Genomic DNA, 19,169 nt, shown 5'->3' with positions numbered 1-19,169 from the left:
GAGGGCTACCTTTGGGCAAAAGAGGGAGCTGTTTTCTCTACCAGAAAGAGAGGAGAGGCTCCATTTAGCCGAGAGCCGACTCCATGGGTTTCAAATGTTGAGTAAAAATAGAGCAATATATATATACTGTATTTATATATATATTTTTTGGAAAGAATTCTTATATTGAAAGCTGGGACATTGCATAAGCAAACTGAGCAAGTGCCTAATGCTGGAAAAACAGGAAGGGGGACCCCAAGATAACTTTCCCACCACTTGATTTAAAAGTTTCATAGTGATTTAAAAGGATACTTTTACATTCTTCTTTATATGTGTACTAGTTGTAAACAAATGAAGAAGACTTCTATATTTTGACATATATACATTGATAGCCATCACTTATTGCAGCAGATTTTTTAATGGTGTATTTTGTTGCTTGTGTTACTTTTTTTGCACAAGTATCTCAAAATCTTGATAAACAACTTCCCATTTACTGTAAACTTTTAAAAGAACAATCCTCCTTCCTGATAGATGACTTGTAACATTATTTATTTAGAATTAAGGCCACATTAAACCCTGTGCCAGCGATGCGGTGCCTTGTACTGGCAGCCTATATGTCATGAGTACTCGACTATTTTTAGTCTCACGATACATACAGTCCATCAATTTATTAGTGAAAATTAGACAACAAATTGTCCTGATCAAACTTTGTTGCATGCCATGTAAGGGAAACAGGATGCGGAAGAGTCTGCTCTGGTCAGATGAAGTAACAGTTAACATCATACTGTGCGGTAGACAACTCCCCCAGTACAACACACTAAGCGCACTATTCCAATGGTGACACACGGTGGTGGCAGCATCATGCTGTGAACATGTTTATCTTGAGTAGAGATAGAAAAGCTGGTTTAGCATTGATGGAAAGACTGATGGAGCTAAATATGGGGCAATCCTGGCTGAGAACAAGTTTAAAGCAGCTGGGTCAAAGGTCAAAGATGAGTTCAATGCATCTAAACACATTCTTTATGATGAAATAGTTAAGATTAAATTAAATGTATATGTTAAAGCGCAAGCAGGAATGGAAATTGGTGAAAAGATTTCAAAACTGAGTTTTTCCTTAGATGTGTAAAGCTTGCAGAGACACCACCCCAAAAAACTGTAGCCTACAAAGTACTGGTTCATGTGAGCTGGATACAAAATACAAAACACTCTTCAGATTTTTATTGGTTAAAAAAAAATGTTTAAAGCAATTTCTTTTCCACTTCACAATAAGCAGCATGTTGATCAAGACAGAGTGGTTGCAGTTTCAGTAGCTCTGTGGAGACGATGAAGACTGTGCAACTCTTAACAAACCAGGCCAGAGCAGAATGTCCAGAACCTGATCCAAAACCTTAAAAAACCTTAAAAAAATGAAACAAAAGTCAGAAACCCTGGCACTCCAGGTGGAGCTACACCGACTTGTCTTTGTGTACGTGACGCATAGACGGGTGTTGTGTGCGTGTGTATGCGTTTGTGTGTGTGGGGGGGGGTGCATACTACTTAAAGGCGGATTAACGGTGCAAGACATTAAATCCAACCTGCCTCCATCCAGACACAGCGCGCAGCCAATCAACCTGATCTGAAGATCGAAAATAGGAGGGCTTACAGTAATCAGCCCTCGGAGTCTCATGACAAGGAACAGTGTGGCAGCGTTGTGGGAGCGCTCGGCACACACAGCAGGACGCTCACTGGCGCTGCGCTCTCAGCTCATAACCAACCAGATAGCGCGAAGCGAGACAGAAGGGGGGGACGGGGACGGTATAGGAGCATCCAGTGACGGATGCGTTTTTTAGCTGGTTTTGGACGCTCTGGAGTGTAAGAACATCGGGAGACAGAGAGAGGCCGAGCGGGGAAATTAAGCCGGGTGCTTTTTTTTTGGAGGGATTTGACCAGAGTGCCCTTGTATCGTCGTCTCCTCCGGATGATCAGAAATGGGGGAATGGACTATACTAGAGAGGCTCCTGGAGGCTGCTGTCCAGCAGCACTCTACTATGATAGGAAGGTAAGATGATCTACAAAAACCAAGAACAAACCGAAGAAACGCAGCAGCCTCCAGGATCGTCTTTAGCATGGCACCCCAGTCCCCCGTTTCTGTGTTGTGGCTCCAGGATCGTCTGTGCCGTGGTGTCCAGTGATGCTTCGTGTCTGTGTTGTGGATTTTTCTTGTCTTGTTCCCCAGATCTTCTTCGTCTTCATCTTTTTTTTTTTTGCTTCCTTTTTGTCTTCCTCCTAAACGAGACAGCTCAGCTCAGATGACAGCTGTCTTTTAGGAACCTGGGATGGTGCTGCAAAGTCAAACAGCCTAAACTTGAAATTCATGTGTAGCCGTTCCATGTGATCATTCATCCGTTTATTCATATGGTGGCTGGTCGTTGAGTTTGAGTGGTGGTAATGCACTCAGAGGAGGGTGGCAAGAAAGAGACATCGCCTCATTTCATTAGCATGCTCACACAGGTACAATCACAGCAACGTCGATTGCTGACGTGTCATGATCATTAAATCACAACCACACGGACATTCATAGTAAGAAACGCATTTCTCAGAGAGCGACCAGTTCCAGCACTGGACAGCTCCTTACATTGCAGAAGGGCGCTCCTACACTGAACAAACAGTTAAGACACATTTTCACATTGCTCTGCTTGTATTCTTGTAAGAAACACATCTTTTGTTGTTGTTGTTGTTTTCGCAGAGCGTCCGTTTCACTGGACAGCTCACTAAATTAAATCCGAGAGCTCCGGCACAGCTGAGGGAACATCTACTCTGAACACATAGACGTGCACATAGTGGCACATGGTTATGTTTGTTTGATTGCTTTATATGCTCACAAACACAAATATGAACTAAAAGAAGCACTTTTTTTTTTTTTTTTTGGCTGACAACATACCGTTTCAGCATTTGACAATGTCAAATCAAGTGGTGTTAAACTAACTTAAAACCGGGCGCTCCTAATACCAACAACTCGCACCCGTTTTCAAAAATGTTTTGTTTGCTTGGTTTCTAGCATCAAAAGACACGACATGACATTTTAAGAAACTCCTGTCTTCTCTCGGAGGGGATCCTGCTTCTGCAGGGGACAGATCCCTAAATTGAAGTCGGACTCTCTCATTTTCCGTCGATGTGTTTGCTTTACGTTTTGCATTACTGTAAAGACAAATTTCATTAACCAGAGCGCCCTGTTTCCGCCACGGACAGCTCCTTATGTTAAATCAAAACACCCATACATTGAACACATTTAACGCACATATTTATTTATTTATTTTATACACATTTTCTTCTTTTTTTTTTTTTTTTTTTTTTTTTTTTTTAGATATTTTTGCTTTGCTTTCGACATATATTGTAAAGATCCTTTCTTTTTCAAAAAACGCCCTGTTTCAGCACCGGGCAGCTCTCTTGGATCACATCCGAGCGCGTCCGCACTAACGACGTTTATTGCACATATTTTCACATTGTTGTGTTTGTTTTCTTGCTTTTTAGGATCCTACTAACAGTGGTGGTCATCTTCCGGATTCTAATCGTAGCGATAGTGGGAGAGACTGTCTATGATGACGAGCAGACCATGTTTGTTTGTAACACCTTACAGCCGGGCTGCAACCAGGCATGCTACGACAAGGCATTCCCCATTTCACACATTAGATATTGGGTTTTTCAGATCATCATGGTGTGCACGCCTAGCCTCTGCTTTATCACGTACTCTGTGCACCAGTCGGCCAAGCAGAAGGAGCGGCGGTACTCGACGGTCTACCTGACGCTGGATAAGGATCAAGATTCTCTGAAGCGAGACGAAAGCAAAAAGATAAAGAACACCATTGTGAACGGAGTACTCCAGAACACTGAGAACTCCACCAAAGAAGCCGAGCCGGACTGCTTGGAGGTGAAGGAGATCCCAAATTCGGCCATGAGGACTACAAAGTCCAAACTGAGGCGTCAGGAGGGCATCTCCAGGTTTTACATCATCCAGGTGGTGTTCAGAAACGCGCTGGAGATAGGCTTCCTGGTGGGCCAGTACTTCTTGTACGGGTTCAATGTCCCGTCCGTGTACGAATGTGACCGCTACCCCTGCATCAAAGACGTCGAGTGCTACGTGTCCAGGCCCACGGAGAAGACCGTGTTTCTGGTCTTCATGTTCGCGGTCAGCGGGTTCTGCGTGGTGCTGAACCTGGCCGAACTCAATCACCTGGGCTGGAGGAAAATCAAGACGGCCGTGCGGGGCGTGCAAGCCCGGCGGAAGTCCATTTATGAGATCAGAAACAAGGACCTGCCGAGGATGAGCGTGCCCAACTTTGGCCGCACGCAGTCCAGTGACTCTGCATACGTGTAAAAAAAAAAAAAAAAAAAAAATCAACCCATGATGGGCATGATGGACAGCTCCGCACGCCTAAAACTTATGTCATGACTTTAAAGAGTGGGCAGATTTATTTATTTACTTTATTTATTTTCTCTTTCATTTGGTGATATTTTATGGACTTCAAGACGAACGTGGATCACACGTTGGTTTACTTTTACTTATTTTATTAATGCACTGATGCAACTTTTTAAGTAACGTTTCTACTTAAAACGTGGAGACCATGTTGAAGTGTTCGCAGATTTACTCTTTCTTGGGCTGAACTTGAAAAGAGCAATTGCAAAAGAAGAAGAAGAACTTGCACTAAAAGAGGTGAACACATGAGAGCTTGATCGTATCCAAATGTGCTGACATTTTTTTCCACCCATATTTCGTTTACATGGCACCATTAAACAGGGAAAATATAGCATATTCCTACCAGACCTATATATACTCATTATATATATATATATATATATATATATATATATATATATATATATATATATATATATATAGATCCTTACTTTTTAGTTAAAATACATCAGTTCGGTCAACTCTTTCTTCTTGTTTGTTTTTGTTGCCTGTGTTGCACCACTGACCTTAACATATGTAACCATTCCATTGCTTTATAGCTATAACTTGCAAAATAGTATCTGGTGAATTTGCTGCAAAATGCTAACGTCTGTGAATTCCTTAATTTAAGACACACCAAAGCGCCCACTGCTTTTATTTGTGAGTGTTTATTTTCTTGCTTTTCGTGTAATCAAGTGCCATACTTGTACATAGACATTATATAAATTATAAATATATGTATACATATGGATATATATATATATATATATATATATATATATATATATATATAAATATCTGATGATAATAATAATCATGAAAGCTGATTCCTTGCTTGGATTATGCTCAATACTGGCCAATTTATTTTTGTTTGCTCCAAATGTATTTGTTGTGGTTTGACTGAAGAAATTAAGATATTCTGATTTTTTTCCCCCTGTCTTTTATTTTTGGAAATGTCTGGGAATAGAAATGAAGTGCTAGTTTTTCTTTTTTTTTTATAATAATAATAATAACAAGACTCCCTCCAATCACAGCTGGTCAAATCTGAAAAGAAAAGCACAAAGTTGAATTTTTGTCAATGAATGGGCAATTACAATCTGCTCTGGTGCTACAGTTTTTCATAGAATGGTTTTAAATGTAACCTTCTGAACCAGAAAGAAGAAGAAAAAAACCCACACACATTTTTTTTTCTGTGGAAAATAAAAATGGGATTCGTGTACACCAGAAACGTGTGCGGTGCGGTACTTTGTGTTCCCTGCTGTGGCTTCTTTTCATCACAGAGGTATCCGGTGGAAGTTGTGTCTTGCTGCAGTGAAGATGTTAGCCACACCCACTACTGCAGGACACACCTGGTGCAGAATCTCACCACTCTGCAATGTGTTGCAATTCTAGTGCTGCTTCCTTGAGACACATCAATACGTTTGCTCTGAGATAACACAGCATGCATTAAACTAGCGCACGCCCTTAAATGTATATTCACAGGCTATTATCCATCCATCCATCCATTTTCTGTTCACCCTTGACCCTAATGGGGTCGGGAGGGTTGCTGGTGCCCATCTCCAGCTACGTTCCGGGCGAGAGGCGGGGTACACCCCGGACAGGTCGCCAGTCTGTCGCAGGGCATATTCACAGGCTATTAGTGTGACATTAATGTGCTCTACTCTACAGGGATAACAAACAGCTAATCATGCCTCTGAATACGTGCACTTTGCTCATCCCATCCTCTTTAATTTGACAAAGGAGGCAGCCAGAACAAAAGGAGTAGAGGGCGTTGTGCTACTTGTGAAGGTCAGAAACAAAAGATGGGGAGAAATAATAAGACACAAAGTGTTCAGCTGTATAAAAAAAGGGAAGGGAGGGGGGAGAGATGTGAGAAAGAAATGAAGACCTTTGGAGATGAAATGAAAAATCTGAAGCTGTTGATAGTTGTTCTGGGGGAAGGATGGCATCTCTACGCCATCTCCCTCCCAACCCTCACTGCCCCCTCCCCACCCGCCTCGCAAAGATGACTCTGCAAAGCTGGGAGAAATCAAAGAGCAGCTGTACCTGCACATCCTTCTCCAACTCAGCAGGGACCAGAGATTTTGTCGTGAACTCAAAAAGAAGAGAAGACGAAAGCAGTCCTATTAATCACTGTCATTGTGAACCAGCACCCTGTCATCCTCATTAGCTATGAAGTCAACAGCCTATGGTGGGATGCAGTAGAACAAAATTACAGTTTCAAGAATAATACGTTACTATCACAAAATTAAGTTGTTTATCCAGAGTGCAACCAGAATGTTCTTGTTCTAGTTCTTGTATTCTCAGCCATTTTCTCTGAAACATTCAAATGGATTCATGCAGCAGCAAACTTGTTGGGACATTTTCTGAAACCAGTTATGCAACCTGATGACTTTGCATTACATGAAAATCAAGAGCTCAAGAAGAATGTGATCACATCATGTATATAGAAGTTATTTTAAAAAATACACTTTTTTCTGAATGCCTTGGAAACTTTAATCACTGCATTACAAAAGGGCTGTAAACAATTTTGATATGGCAAGATGAAAACGAGAGGCAAGAAACGCACAGATCCTTTTCCCAGTTCGGGTTTTTCTTAAGTCAATTTATATTTTACAGGTGAAAAGAGGTTATAAATCAACACATTAAAAGAGAAGTGTTCCCATTATTATGTGGTGTGTAAAAGAAAAGTACCGTGTTCCATTGTTCACATTCTGAATATTCCTATTCAGAATGTGAACAATGGAACAAGCCCAGTTATAACAATGCCAGCTTTAGTTCATGTTAGTAAGAATAAATGTGCAGCACATGAAAGGCAGGCAATTCCGATTTCTGACCGATTAGCAAATCTGAAGGAGTGTTGTGGAATCAAATTACTTAAATACAAATGCAAACTATAATATTGGAATATTAAAACCTTTAAAGTATTCATATTGTGTTTTAAATGCATTGAAAGTTGAATTTAAAAAAAGGCACCAAAATAAGAATAAACGGGGACAAACCTTACAAATGGCACCTAAGACGCTCCAGATACCCTATCACTAAAAATAAAGGTCTCTTGTCTGACTTTCAGGAAGGTGTAAGGTTATTTTCCGGTCAGCAGAGATCAAAGCCAAGAGTAGGACTATTAGCTTTTAAGTCTCAAAAATATAATCTGACAGGTGTTGGTTTGAAGAGGCTCAAGCAGCAAAATAAGCAGAATTTTGAAAGATGAGGCACAGTACGCAAAAAAAATAAATAAATAAAAAAATAGACAGACTGCATCTGGATTTGAGTTTTATTTAAAATCCAGAGTTTTCCTATTTTCTATTAAATGTGTTTATTTATGGCAGTGCAGTAGCTTCCTTTTTTAGCCCTAATGTTACCCCCGGCCAACAAGACATCTGTTGGAAATACCTGGGAATACATTAAAGGTTTCCACTTGGAGTTTTATTAACTGATTCTACCACAGTAAAGTTTATTGGCTGTTGTGCACGACTAGGTCAAAATAAGATTCATACCATAGAAAGAGAAAAATGAATAAATATATAAAGTGCACAATGTATGACACAGCAAGCGTCCAGGAGTTTATCTCTCGCACCTCGGCTTTCCAGAACCAAGCCAAAAGCACTTTGACTCCACTATGCCTCTAGGTAAATATTTTGTGAACTGCTTAAACTTTAAGTCTAAAATATCAGCCCAGTAGTGAAGAATGGTGGCAGGAGCATAATGATTTAGAGCAGCCTCTGGATCTTTACAGCTGGCCTTCGACGAGCGGGAAATAAATTCCAAACATTGTTGACAGAATATCATCTGGATGGCAGTCTTGTGGGAGTTGGGTGGTGCCGTAGGACCATGGACCAGACACATGAAAGTAAATCTGTCACAAAATGGCTTCAAACAAAGTCCAGGCCAACAGAAAAAAAACTGTGAAATAAATTTAAGCAACTGTTAATACAGAAAATGCAGCAAAAGAGGTGCTCTGAAACATATTCAAGAAAGGCAAAACCAGTCATATACATCACACAGGAAACCTAAAAAAAATAAGCCTAAGCTGTCTGATCAATATGTATATTTGTTGTAGGAATATTTGTTGTAGGAACAAATATACATATCTTGTTATAGGAATAGTAAGATGGACGACTAAGCTTAACAAATAATATTGTGAGTCCCTTTTGTTCCTTTCAGGACAGTCTGGAGAGCAGGTCATGACACACTGGGATAAACTAGTCTTTTCTGGTGTGTAGCAGAAAGAGGTGCCACCTTTTTTTTAGGGTGACAAATCTTATTTAGTGCAGTACAGTGGGAAACTGGTCAGAATGCTTGTTTCACTGCTACAAGGTCATTGGTTGTACTTTCTGTGTTATTGTGATTGTCAGAACATAATCACAAATTGCAGTGTATTTTTGGGGTAAGTGATGTCTTTGACCAGCCAGATTAATATATAGTCTTGCGATGGAAGGATTGGTTGGTTGGAAAAGATAGTCTTCAAAAGTTATAAAATAAATGTTATGTATTTGTATTCACACATGTTTAATATGATACCCCAAATTAAAATGTTGTGCAAACAGTTATATTCAGAAGTCACCTAACTCTTCAACTAAATCCCTAAATTCAGCTGTTCTGTGAAGACCTCAGAGCTGCTGATGTGGAGCATTGTGTCGTCAACGACAACTGCTAGAAATGCACGCCACAACTCTGGCCTTATAGAATCCTGAACACAGTAAAGGGCAGGAAAAGAATGCAAGGATAAAAATCTTGTTAAGAAGTGCTTCTCAAAAGGCGCTGTGTTTGGTTGGTAAAACAATGCCTTTGACAAGAAGCAACGCGCAGAGAAATGTCAAGGTTTTCAACTGAGAACTACAAGAAATTGCTGTGTCGACATAACACACAACAATTTTACAAATCGAGATTAAAAATAATTAATTCTATTAATTTCACTTGTGCTACTAAATCATATCATATTAAAATAACTTTTTTTTCTGCACAGAACCAAGCTTGTTTAAACTGTAACTGTTTTTGCACATACTTTCTCCTTGAAACCTTTAGAAGTTTCACCTGACAGTTCATCCAGCAATCCCTTTGCCACACAGCAGGCATATCATTCCTGTTTTTCCTCTTTCACCTACTCTCTAATCTTAACAGAGAGGGCTTCCTTCAGGGGGAGCCCTGCTTTAATTCAGCCTTTTGCACAGATTACAGCTTGAAAGGGAAAGCAAAAAAAAAGAAAAAAAAAAGAAAGAAGAAAAAGAAAACCAGCAAACTATGGGTCTTTTTGATCCACCCAGCCGGAAGGAATGAAATTAGTTTGTTTATGGCGAGATGTATGCACAGAATGGTATGGCACAGAAAGATATGGCAAAAACTGAAACAAAACACACTTGATGTTTGAGACCTTGTGGGGGAGGACACAGAAACGCATTTACACAGTGGGAGCAAGTTTCAACCTCTGTCTGCCAGGGTAGCTGGAAAATAGACCCTTTATCTGAAGCCACAATTACTCTGTTCCTCCTCACCACTGTGCTTCATAGCAGCTCAGAGACACAGAAGAGCTAACTTTTTTTTTTGTTCATTTCATCTGTGCTCCAGCTGCTTTGTTTTCAAAATTCATCAGCTTTTATGAAATCTTTCCGAAACAAGGACAAAAGGACAGAGAAGAGAACATTTGACAGAGGGTATCCTGAGGGATTTGGTAGACTGATTTTGGTCGGGTGTTTAGGTCGCATTGGCTCACCCAGAAGGAATTGGTTGAAAATAAGCACCAGCACTGACAGAATATACCTGACAGACCTGACAGCAGATTAATTTCTCATCCATTTTTTAATGTGCCCCCCGGATTAAGAACATTAGTGGATTATACTCAGATTTGTCAAACAGAGGTTCGCAGCGGGACAGTCAGCACCTGGTTGAGGACACAATGCACCCAAACCTAAAAAGTGATGAATGTGAATTCCTATTTTGATTTGCCAGACAGGTAAGGGAGATTAGGGATTGAGTCAGTCTGGGTGAATCTATTAGAAAGAGGAGCAGACGCTATTTCTCCTTCACACAGCTGAAAACAGATATTCACATCCACTGTAAACAGACACAGACAGATCATCGTTCCTCATAAACAGACATTAGATTTGATTAAACTTTCACTTCTTTAAACTCACTTAGGTTGGCCAAAAATATTTCTGTTTGCTAAATCACAGAATAATGATAGTTTTTATGACTACTTTCTTCAAATTTAGAAGTTTACAAACAAACTTATCTCTTAAACTTTGTGCTATGAACAAAGACTTTGGGTATCATTTCACAAGGTACTTACAATAGTTCTTGACATCCTCTTGATAAAACTGGTATAACTTAGTCAGGCTTGTTATACACCTTATCAGTTCTGCCAGAAAAGTTTCTACAGGACTGAGATTAGGGGCTGTGATAGCGACACCTAAACAATGACCTTGTTGTTGCTAAGCTACTTCCTGTCTACTTTGGCACTATGCTTATGATGATTATTTGTTTTCCTTTGGGAGACTCAATGAGGCCCAAGGTTTGACTTCCAGGAGTTTAATAATTCTTAAATGCTGCAGCTACTTTAATAAAGGTCCAGGGAAAAATCTAAAGAAATTTTAAAAAAGTGTGTAAACATCTTTTGTTGTGCTGCATTACATCTTTCTGCTGAAGCAGTTTATCTTTAATGCACACCGCAGCAAAAAAAAAAAAAAACAAACAGAAAAAAAACAGATTTTTTTTATTCCTTGGGACATTTTAATTTCCAACAGATGACAGTTAGTTTGAATATTTACAGTTTGCTAAAACTTTTCACATTCGCTCACATCCTCTGAGTCCCCTAATAGCTTGTAGCTGCTACATGTGGCCCATCGACCCTGATAAATGTTTAAGTTCTGCGCCATTACACAGCCAATAAAAATCAGTGGCTGGCAAGTCTTAATTGGACACAGAGCTGTACACCGGCCAGTTGGACTTGCACTTGATGTACGAGGTGCAGTGCAGCATAGTGCAAGACGGCTAAGACAGACAGAAGATTTACTTTAATAATAGACGTATAAATTACCTGCACTGAAATGCTGTAGCACATGAAGAATACAGAAGTACTCAGGGCCAAAACACATAAGACTCCTATGGGAATTTTGTGTGTGCAAAATAAAAGACTAAATTTCTTGAATAGGAGCCAGATGAGTGGGAAGGCTGCTGCTTTAAAAAAAAAAAAAAAAAGCTTTTTCAGTGCAAACAAATGGAAAGCAAAAAACAAAGGAACATATACTATCTTTGTTTTGAAGGATGAATTCAAATTTATATGCCAGGGGAAACCTAGGATTTCACAACGTGGGTGGAACACACTCACTATGATACCCTCAGCCCTTTCTTCTGACACTTATCCTGGAAAGTGACATTTTTGCTAACCCCGGCAGGGGCAAATGTTGTCATTTTAGGGCCAAGGGCAGAACAGAAACAGGCAGCGCTTCACCCACTTTCTTGTCTGTTGAGTGCTGTGAGTAAGTTTTATCTGCTAAGTGACTGCAAATTGCTTGAAACCTTGAATGTTTGGAACATCCAGAAGAATAAGGAATGAAACCAAACACCTGATACTAGTCTAAAATTCACATTTGTAACATTTTTCTGTTTTTTAAAAACACTTACTACCAACACAGGCACTTGCAAAATCTGTTGTAAGTCATATAACAGATTGAAACTTGTATTGGTAACGTGACAAAATATAGCAAGGTTTTAAAATATTTAAATACTTTAGACGGTATTGTCATGTATTGGGAAGTCTTTAGTTTTTTTCAACATCTCTTCTTGATGATGATTAAGATCCATCTTTAGCAGACGCCCAAACTATTTCAGTTTTGATCATTTTTGCTCTTTTCTGTCACTTGTTTGTAAGTCAGTGAACAAAGGTCAGTGAAGTCTTCACCTTGAGGCAGAAGCACACCAACAGTGAAGCTAACATGACCACATCGCCTGAAAGACATGAAGGTAATCAGACTGAAAACTCTTCTTCCTACTTTCATCTAGGGTTGACCCATCTAATGTAGAAACTAGAGCTTTTTGTTTTTCCTCGTGCTGGTTTCTACATTTCTCTTATGGTAATAAACAGTTTATCATATTCTTACAGTCTGAGTTGCTTTTTAAACCTCACCCTTTTAATATTTGACATCTCTTGATGTCTTTCATGTAGCATCAAGTAAAAATGCAGACATTCAAACAAAGAAGCTGACTAGATTGTATTTGTGCCTACAATAAATTCTTATTTTTATCTAACTGCACTGGATAGAATGATGACACAAATGAACTCAAATATATAAAAATAATTGGACTGAACAGATCTGTACCTATCTATTCTTCAGATGGTCTTCAGATTTGAAGACCATCCTTTAGTCACTATTTTGTGGAATCCCAGTGAGACAGCTTTAGTTCTCATATGAACAGGAATCATCTGTAAAGTGTAAACACTTGGAGCATCTGAAGAATGACTCGGTCCTTTGAATATGTCACATGATCATCGACTAAGACAGCAGCAACCTTCATACTGAAATATCTGATCATTCGTCCAGGAAATTGGCAACATGATGCTGGTGGTAGGGAAGAAGACCCAATTTGCATTTTGACATTTATCTACAAACACAATGCTATGGCAGAATGCAGCACTTACATGCATGTGTTTCCTCATTTTCTAACGTCCCTTCAAGCGTACATGCTGTGCTGTTTTCTTGTCAGCTTTTTTCAAATGGGAAAAAAGAGCTGCTGGGAAAAATCTGTGCAGAAACGTATGCTGCTGTTGTTGCTGAGGCGTTAATTAGACTGAGAAATCCTATCTTCGACCCTCCCTTCAAGCCGTCCAGAGTCACACACCCACATAACACCTCCTCCCAAAAGCCAGAGATCCCACTCCGTGTGCCAGAAAGTGTCTTAGCTGTGATTGACCTGAAATGTGTGTAGAAAATTTCACTTGATCATTAAAAATCAATCCTTCTGCAGAAAGTATTGGCTGTGTGAATCATTCGTGAGTTTTTCATGCCTGCTTGTAATTAGGATCAAATGTAATGTTGACAGGATTCCATAACATGTTTTGCAAGTTGTATTTGAAAGCTGTTGAAGCAAAAAAAAAAAAAAGAATTAAACTGAAATTAATAAAAATTTAAATCATGAAAGCAAATTGTTTTGTTTGAGGGATGACTTGAAGACACCTCTAGGCTGTGAACATTAGATTAGGAGTTACTGTACTGAAGCCTGAGGTGACTGATTGTGCAGAATGAAAAATTGCTTAATGGTAATCTAGAATCAATACTAACAGGTGGAGTCTACATTGTGGAGGCCTGTTCCTAATTACTTTAGCTGATCTAATTACCAACCAAAAAAATGTTTTTGTATGTGCAACTTCTTACATCTGTCTTCTTAGCAAGCATGATTAAACCTTTCAACATAAAATAGTATAGAAATACCAACTTATACATAGATAAACAACATAATGTGCATAACATGGTAATGGTAGAGGTGTCCCAATCAGTTCAGGCTCAGGGTTCAGTTCACAGCATTTTTAAATTGCCGATATTGGACTTCCTCACTACACTAAGCTCCATGAAGCTGTTGTGGTGGCGTTGTTTTTTAAGGTGGCTAAAATCAAGTATGTCAATTTAGAGAAAATCATTTTTGTTGCAAACTGTAAACATATGTAGATACTTTGTTCAAAAGTAATCTGAGTTTATAACTGAGGATCTAATGGCAACTGAAGATAAAGAATGACATAAATGATAATGATAGGTAACTCATTAAAATATTAGAAAATGATCCAAGAGTCGATGACCTGTCATGTATTAATTTGGGAATTGATTGATCCTGTTTTTGTAATATATTTTTTTAAACTATCACAATTTTTTGTTTTGATTTTATCTTTACAATATGAATTCACAACAACTGTGACAGATGTCGCAGATGTCCAGTCTAGATCAAGTTACGTAAAATATAATTTAGTCAAACTTCAATTCAGATGAGGTAGGAAACAAAAACCATAACATGCAAACATACGACCAAATTTGGTCCTGCTAGTGCTTTCACTAACACGTTTTTAACACAGGGTTCCAATCGCATATTTTAATGTACTTTTGCTGCATTGTTTGCTACATGGATGGAATAACAATAGCTAGTTTAAATTATACTGTTCTGTGGGAGAAGTTTTGTATAGAGCTTGTCGTTGTAGAGCTGCTCTGGCTCTGGCTCAGGCTGGACTGGGAGCTCTCTGATGGCCTTAGGAGGCACAACTGGAGACAAGCTGGTTTCTCTCCAAACAGAGATTTGGGTTCACATGACCTGAGCGAGCAGCTGTCCCCGTTAGTCCTCCGCCTGCAGCACCGCACACTCCACAGTGGGACTGTCCTCTATGCAAAAGCTAGTTGGTTCACTGTAATTCAATTCAGTTTTATTTACTATCAAATATAAATGTATCAAATATCTCAGTACCTTCCACAATCATGTCTGGATATACCTCTTCTAATCTTAACTTTATTTTCGCAGTTATGAGAACAATTAAAGAGACAGTATGGCACTTATAAATGACAGCATAACAAAATTAGAATAGGGGAAAGAATAACAAAGACACACACAAACTAAAAGCAGATAAATATATACAGAATACAATTAAAAGTGAAATTACAAAAGAAAATGTAAATATGAACTGCATTCTGTAAGTTCAGGACCAAAGGTTATTGTTGGTTCTTACTTCTTGAGGGAGAAAACTATCGCTTACTCTAGTAGTTTTTGAGTGTTCTATATCGCCTTCTGCAGGAAAGAAGGGGAAACAAAAGAGTGTCCTTGATGCAAGGGGTCATTTATGACCCTATTGCCCTTCTGATGAAGTCTGTTTGTGCAACATGTTAACACAACCACCAACAGAATCTCTCATGAATGTTAAACAACTTTTGGTTTGTAGTTTTCAAAGTCATAACAAGGATTGCAGATGAGACATTTTGAATGGTATGTAAATTAAAACCACCCAAACTGAATAATGTTGTGCTGCAAATTGATTAGATTCACAAAATAGGATTGGAAAAAGGAGCACCTTGTAACTTAGATCAGTGAGATATTAGGAAACTTAAGCATAATGTTCATTTGGAAAAACTGTAAACACCAACTGTTTCTGAACACAACATCTTTAGCAGACAAATAACTTGCCACTCCAACTCACTGCTGCTGCATGGCTGATTCCTGCTGCAATCCAAACATCAGCTGCTGTCCCACCTCAATACCTCAACGCCACCCGGGAAAATCATTGACACTGTCTGGATCTGAGAGACGGTGGCCTTCGATTGCATTCTCATTGCTTACTGTACATCAGAGCTAAACGTGTGTTGTGTACGTTGTTGGTGTGTGAGTGTGCGGTGCAAATGAGAGGAAGGTTGGGGGGGGGGCTGGAATTGGTTATCCATCAAAGCTGTCTCTCCATCCTCTCCCTCGTTCTTTATCTCTTTGATTTCCAGGACTTGAGGGAAGATTTTAATTATGTTTTCTTTTATTCAATTAATCCTGATGCACAGAGCACCAGGGTTCCCCGTTGGGAGGCCTCACACATCTGGCCAAACTGTGCTGCTATCATCACACTTTATGGGTAACCTTTAGTGGCATTTTGTCTTTGTAGAGATCTAAACTTTTCATACGTTTACACTAATCTTTTAATTTTACTAACTTGTTTATCTGACTGGAAGTACTGTTAATGTTTTGTTCTGGCCCAGCATGAATCCTAACTTGATAATGATGGAGAATCTGTGAAGGGGGTAAATAATAGGATGATCCCAGGAAGCAGAGGTGCTGCCAGGAATCTTGGGCCCCCTGACAAAAAAATTAAATTGCCCCCCCCCCCCCTCTCCCCCCCACACACACAACTGTTGTTACAATTTCTTGAGTCTATCTGACCCATAAAAAGCATCACAATTTTAAAGGGTTGAAACTGCCTTGCTTTCTCTGGTCCAATACTGATACTAGGACAATATTTACTGCTCATGAATTTTACATCCAACTGTCCGCATACAGTGTGCAAGTAGGTTGCTTACATTTTTTCTATTAGTTTTGGATTACTGAAATGTCTCTCCCCACGAGCAACAGTCACAGATAACGTGCAAAATATACATGAAGCAATCCAGACTTCTTAAAAACTGCTATGTTGTTGCATTTTATTCAAGCTGCAGTATAAAACTTTAATAAAAAATATGTTTTCTCCATATTTGTTAAAGCTGGCAACATGTCGTGACAGTTTGTCATGAGACATATAATCTGTGAAAACAAACAATTAAAAAAGGTGGGGGAGATTGATTGTTTTCACAGTTTATATGTCTGTGAAATATAATCTGTGAAATTATTCACAGATTATTATTAATCTGTGCTAGCTAAAGTAATGCAACGTTCTGGCCAAAAACAACCAATCAGAACCAGGAGGAGGGTCTTAGTGCTGTCAATCATTCACTCACTGCTAAATGTGCTAATGGTGGAGAAACAACTTATCATTACAGGAAAACCGTTTATCTGCCGTCACTGGTAGCTATGCTAACTAGACTAAGCATTTACAACAGGCTTTGCTAGCTGCAGCAAAGCACAGAGCGAGGGGGCGGAAGGATGAGCAGCCACATGAGATTGTGATTGACACTGAACTCTGAACCAAGGTAGAAATAGCATCATGATGAGAATCAGTGAAACTGCTAGTGGTACATTGAACAATATGTGTGTGAATATGTGTGTGGCAACCAATGTTGTATGTGATCATTTGTCAAAAATATAAAAATATTTTTGGGTCATAAACAACATTTTGCCAATAATGTAAAAGACTGTTATGCTTTTGGCAGGTTAAACTGAACAACCGCATGTAGGTTACATGATCACTGCCCTACATATAAATTGTGCTCCACAAAGTGATCAAAATGGCAAATGCAGGTCATGGCATTTCCCTGAATAATTTAATTGAACTGAAGGCTTTTGAGTATGTATCAAGCAATTATGATACCCACTATACCTTCTTTTTGATGATCAAACTGCACAGAAAGACTTTTAATTCTATGAAGTGCGGTCCTATGTATTATTATGGAATGGGTTTATTTATCACATTTTAAAGGGTTTCAATATGATAACATGTTGACCCAATTGCATGCTATCCACTCAAAATATTTATTAGACTGTCAGAAAGATATTACTTTAACTGCCTTTCTAACATTTAAAGATGTCAAATTCATTAGGGTTACAGGAGATATTACAATATTATCCCTTGTTACATTATTGGTACGTTGGTGGGATAACAATACCTACACAGCCTCTTACTTCACCTGAAGCCAACAGCTAGATCATTGATCATTTCTAATCGTTTCATCCACTGAAATATCCAATAAAAGATTAATAAAAGTGCTCATAAATGCAAGCATCACCTTAAACATCCTATTGTCCTTTAGAGTTTGGATGACAGTGACACAGTTTACATGACCTTGTTTGTTGTCCTCATTCTGGCACGTCATTCTGGCTCTTCCCACTCAGCCACCTCTGGGTGCCTGTGTCTGCCAGCAAAGCAAACACTAACTGTCAGTCATTTTCTCCGTCAAAAGGCTAAGAGTGTTCCCTCAGGGCTGACATCTCCAATCAGGCAACCAGCTTCTCCCTTCTCCTATGCCCAATGCTTGTGTCCCACTTTGGTTGTTCAAGTGGACAGGACACAATTGAAGGGAAGCTTGCAATGAAAAAAAAAAAATTAGGAAGTTTGCTGATGCGGACAGACAACCGATGACGCAGGATGTCCCCAGGTCCAATTCCAGACAGATGGCTTTGGGTAGGAATGAGTGTCTGCCGTCAGAGAACCAATCACCTGGGCGTGCACTTTCATACTCAATTTTCTTTTCCATTCTGTTCATTTTGCCCTGTTTTATATCTGAGAAAATCATGTGGTTTTATATTTTTGATCAAAAGGTAATTTTAAAGAAATAACAATGTTAAATTTTATTCTGCACCATGCAGTTCTGGCTAGAGGAAATCATGTTAAACAGGATACATGACTACATTTTGTTGACAGACTCACATTGTCAGTTAATCAACTCTTGACCTGGTTTGTTGTTCTTCAGGACCTCGGCTAAGTTTGCAAGTAAAAAAACCGACATTTTTCAAAGCCGAAATTTAGTAGTGGTATAATAAACCTTATTAAGAATTTTCTAAGCCTGCACTCTTATCTCTAAAAACTGACCAATACAGTGATCAATCTTTAAGCAATAATTTGCACAAATTCCCTATTAACTTTGTATATGCATTATGGATGTATAGTGCATGAGTGGATTCACTCCAGGGTACTATGGCTTCATTTTACTGTCCAAACCATGACTGTTAGGTAAATTAACCACTAGATCTTCCTTAGGCATGAGTGTATGTGTATTCTCTGTGTTGCCCTGTGAAAGAGTGCTAACAGTGTTATCAATCTCTGGGCCAAAAGAAGATGGATACCAGACATCCCGTAATCATTCCGATAAGGAGAGACTGTTTGGTTGGTTTTTTTTTTTTAATTTTTTTTTTTTATTAAATTTTCCAAATGGATATACAAAAATTTACATAAAGGATCAAATCCCCACCCTTCCCTTACCAACACAGAACAGCACATCATATAACACTTACACAGTCAAGACAACATGATGAAAACACCACAAGTTGATCCAAACCATTCCACACGCACGAGAAAAAAGAAAAGAAAAAGGGCAGTTATACAGGGTATTAAACAGTGACGGGTTTGTCATAAACACTTTTTCATTGAAGGGATTTT

At 39.0% G+C, this 19,169-nt stretch overlaps 1 protein-coding gene across 1 annotated transcript; it reads left to right on the top strand.

Moving 5' to 3' along the window:
* The first annotated feature begins 1,537 nt into the window (after positions 1-1,537).
* gjd2b (gap junction protein delta 2b) lies at positions 1,538-5,643 on the top strand. The gene is made up of 2 exons (XM_028001507.1): positions 1,538-2,017; positions 3,490-5,643. Exons 1-2 carry the CDS (start codon positions 1,947-1,949, stop codon positions 4,331-4,333), a joined length of 915 nt encoding a protein of 304 aa, XP_027857308.1. The 5' UTR covers positions 1,538-1,946; the 3' UTR covers positions 4,334-5,643.
* Positions 5,644-19,169: the final 13,526 nt, after the last annotated feature.

Source organism: Xiphophorus couchianus, chromosome 19 (assembly GCF_001444195.1).
Source record: "Xiphophorus couchianus chromosome 19, X_couchianus-1.0, whole genome shotgun sequence".
In the NCBI taxonomy this organism is placed as follows: Eukaryota; Metazoa; Chordata; class Actinopteri; order Cyprinodontiformes; family Poeciliidae; genus Xiphophorus; species Xiphophorus couchianus.
Note: the sequence above shows the minus strand (reverse complement) of the source record. Positions and strands in the feature narration are given on the sequence as shown.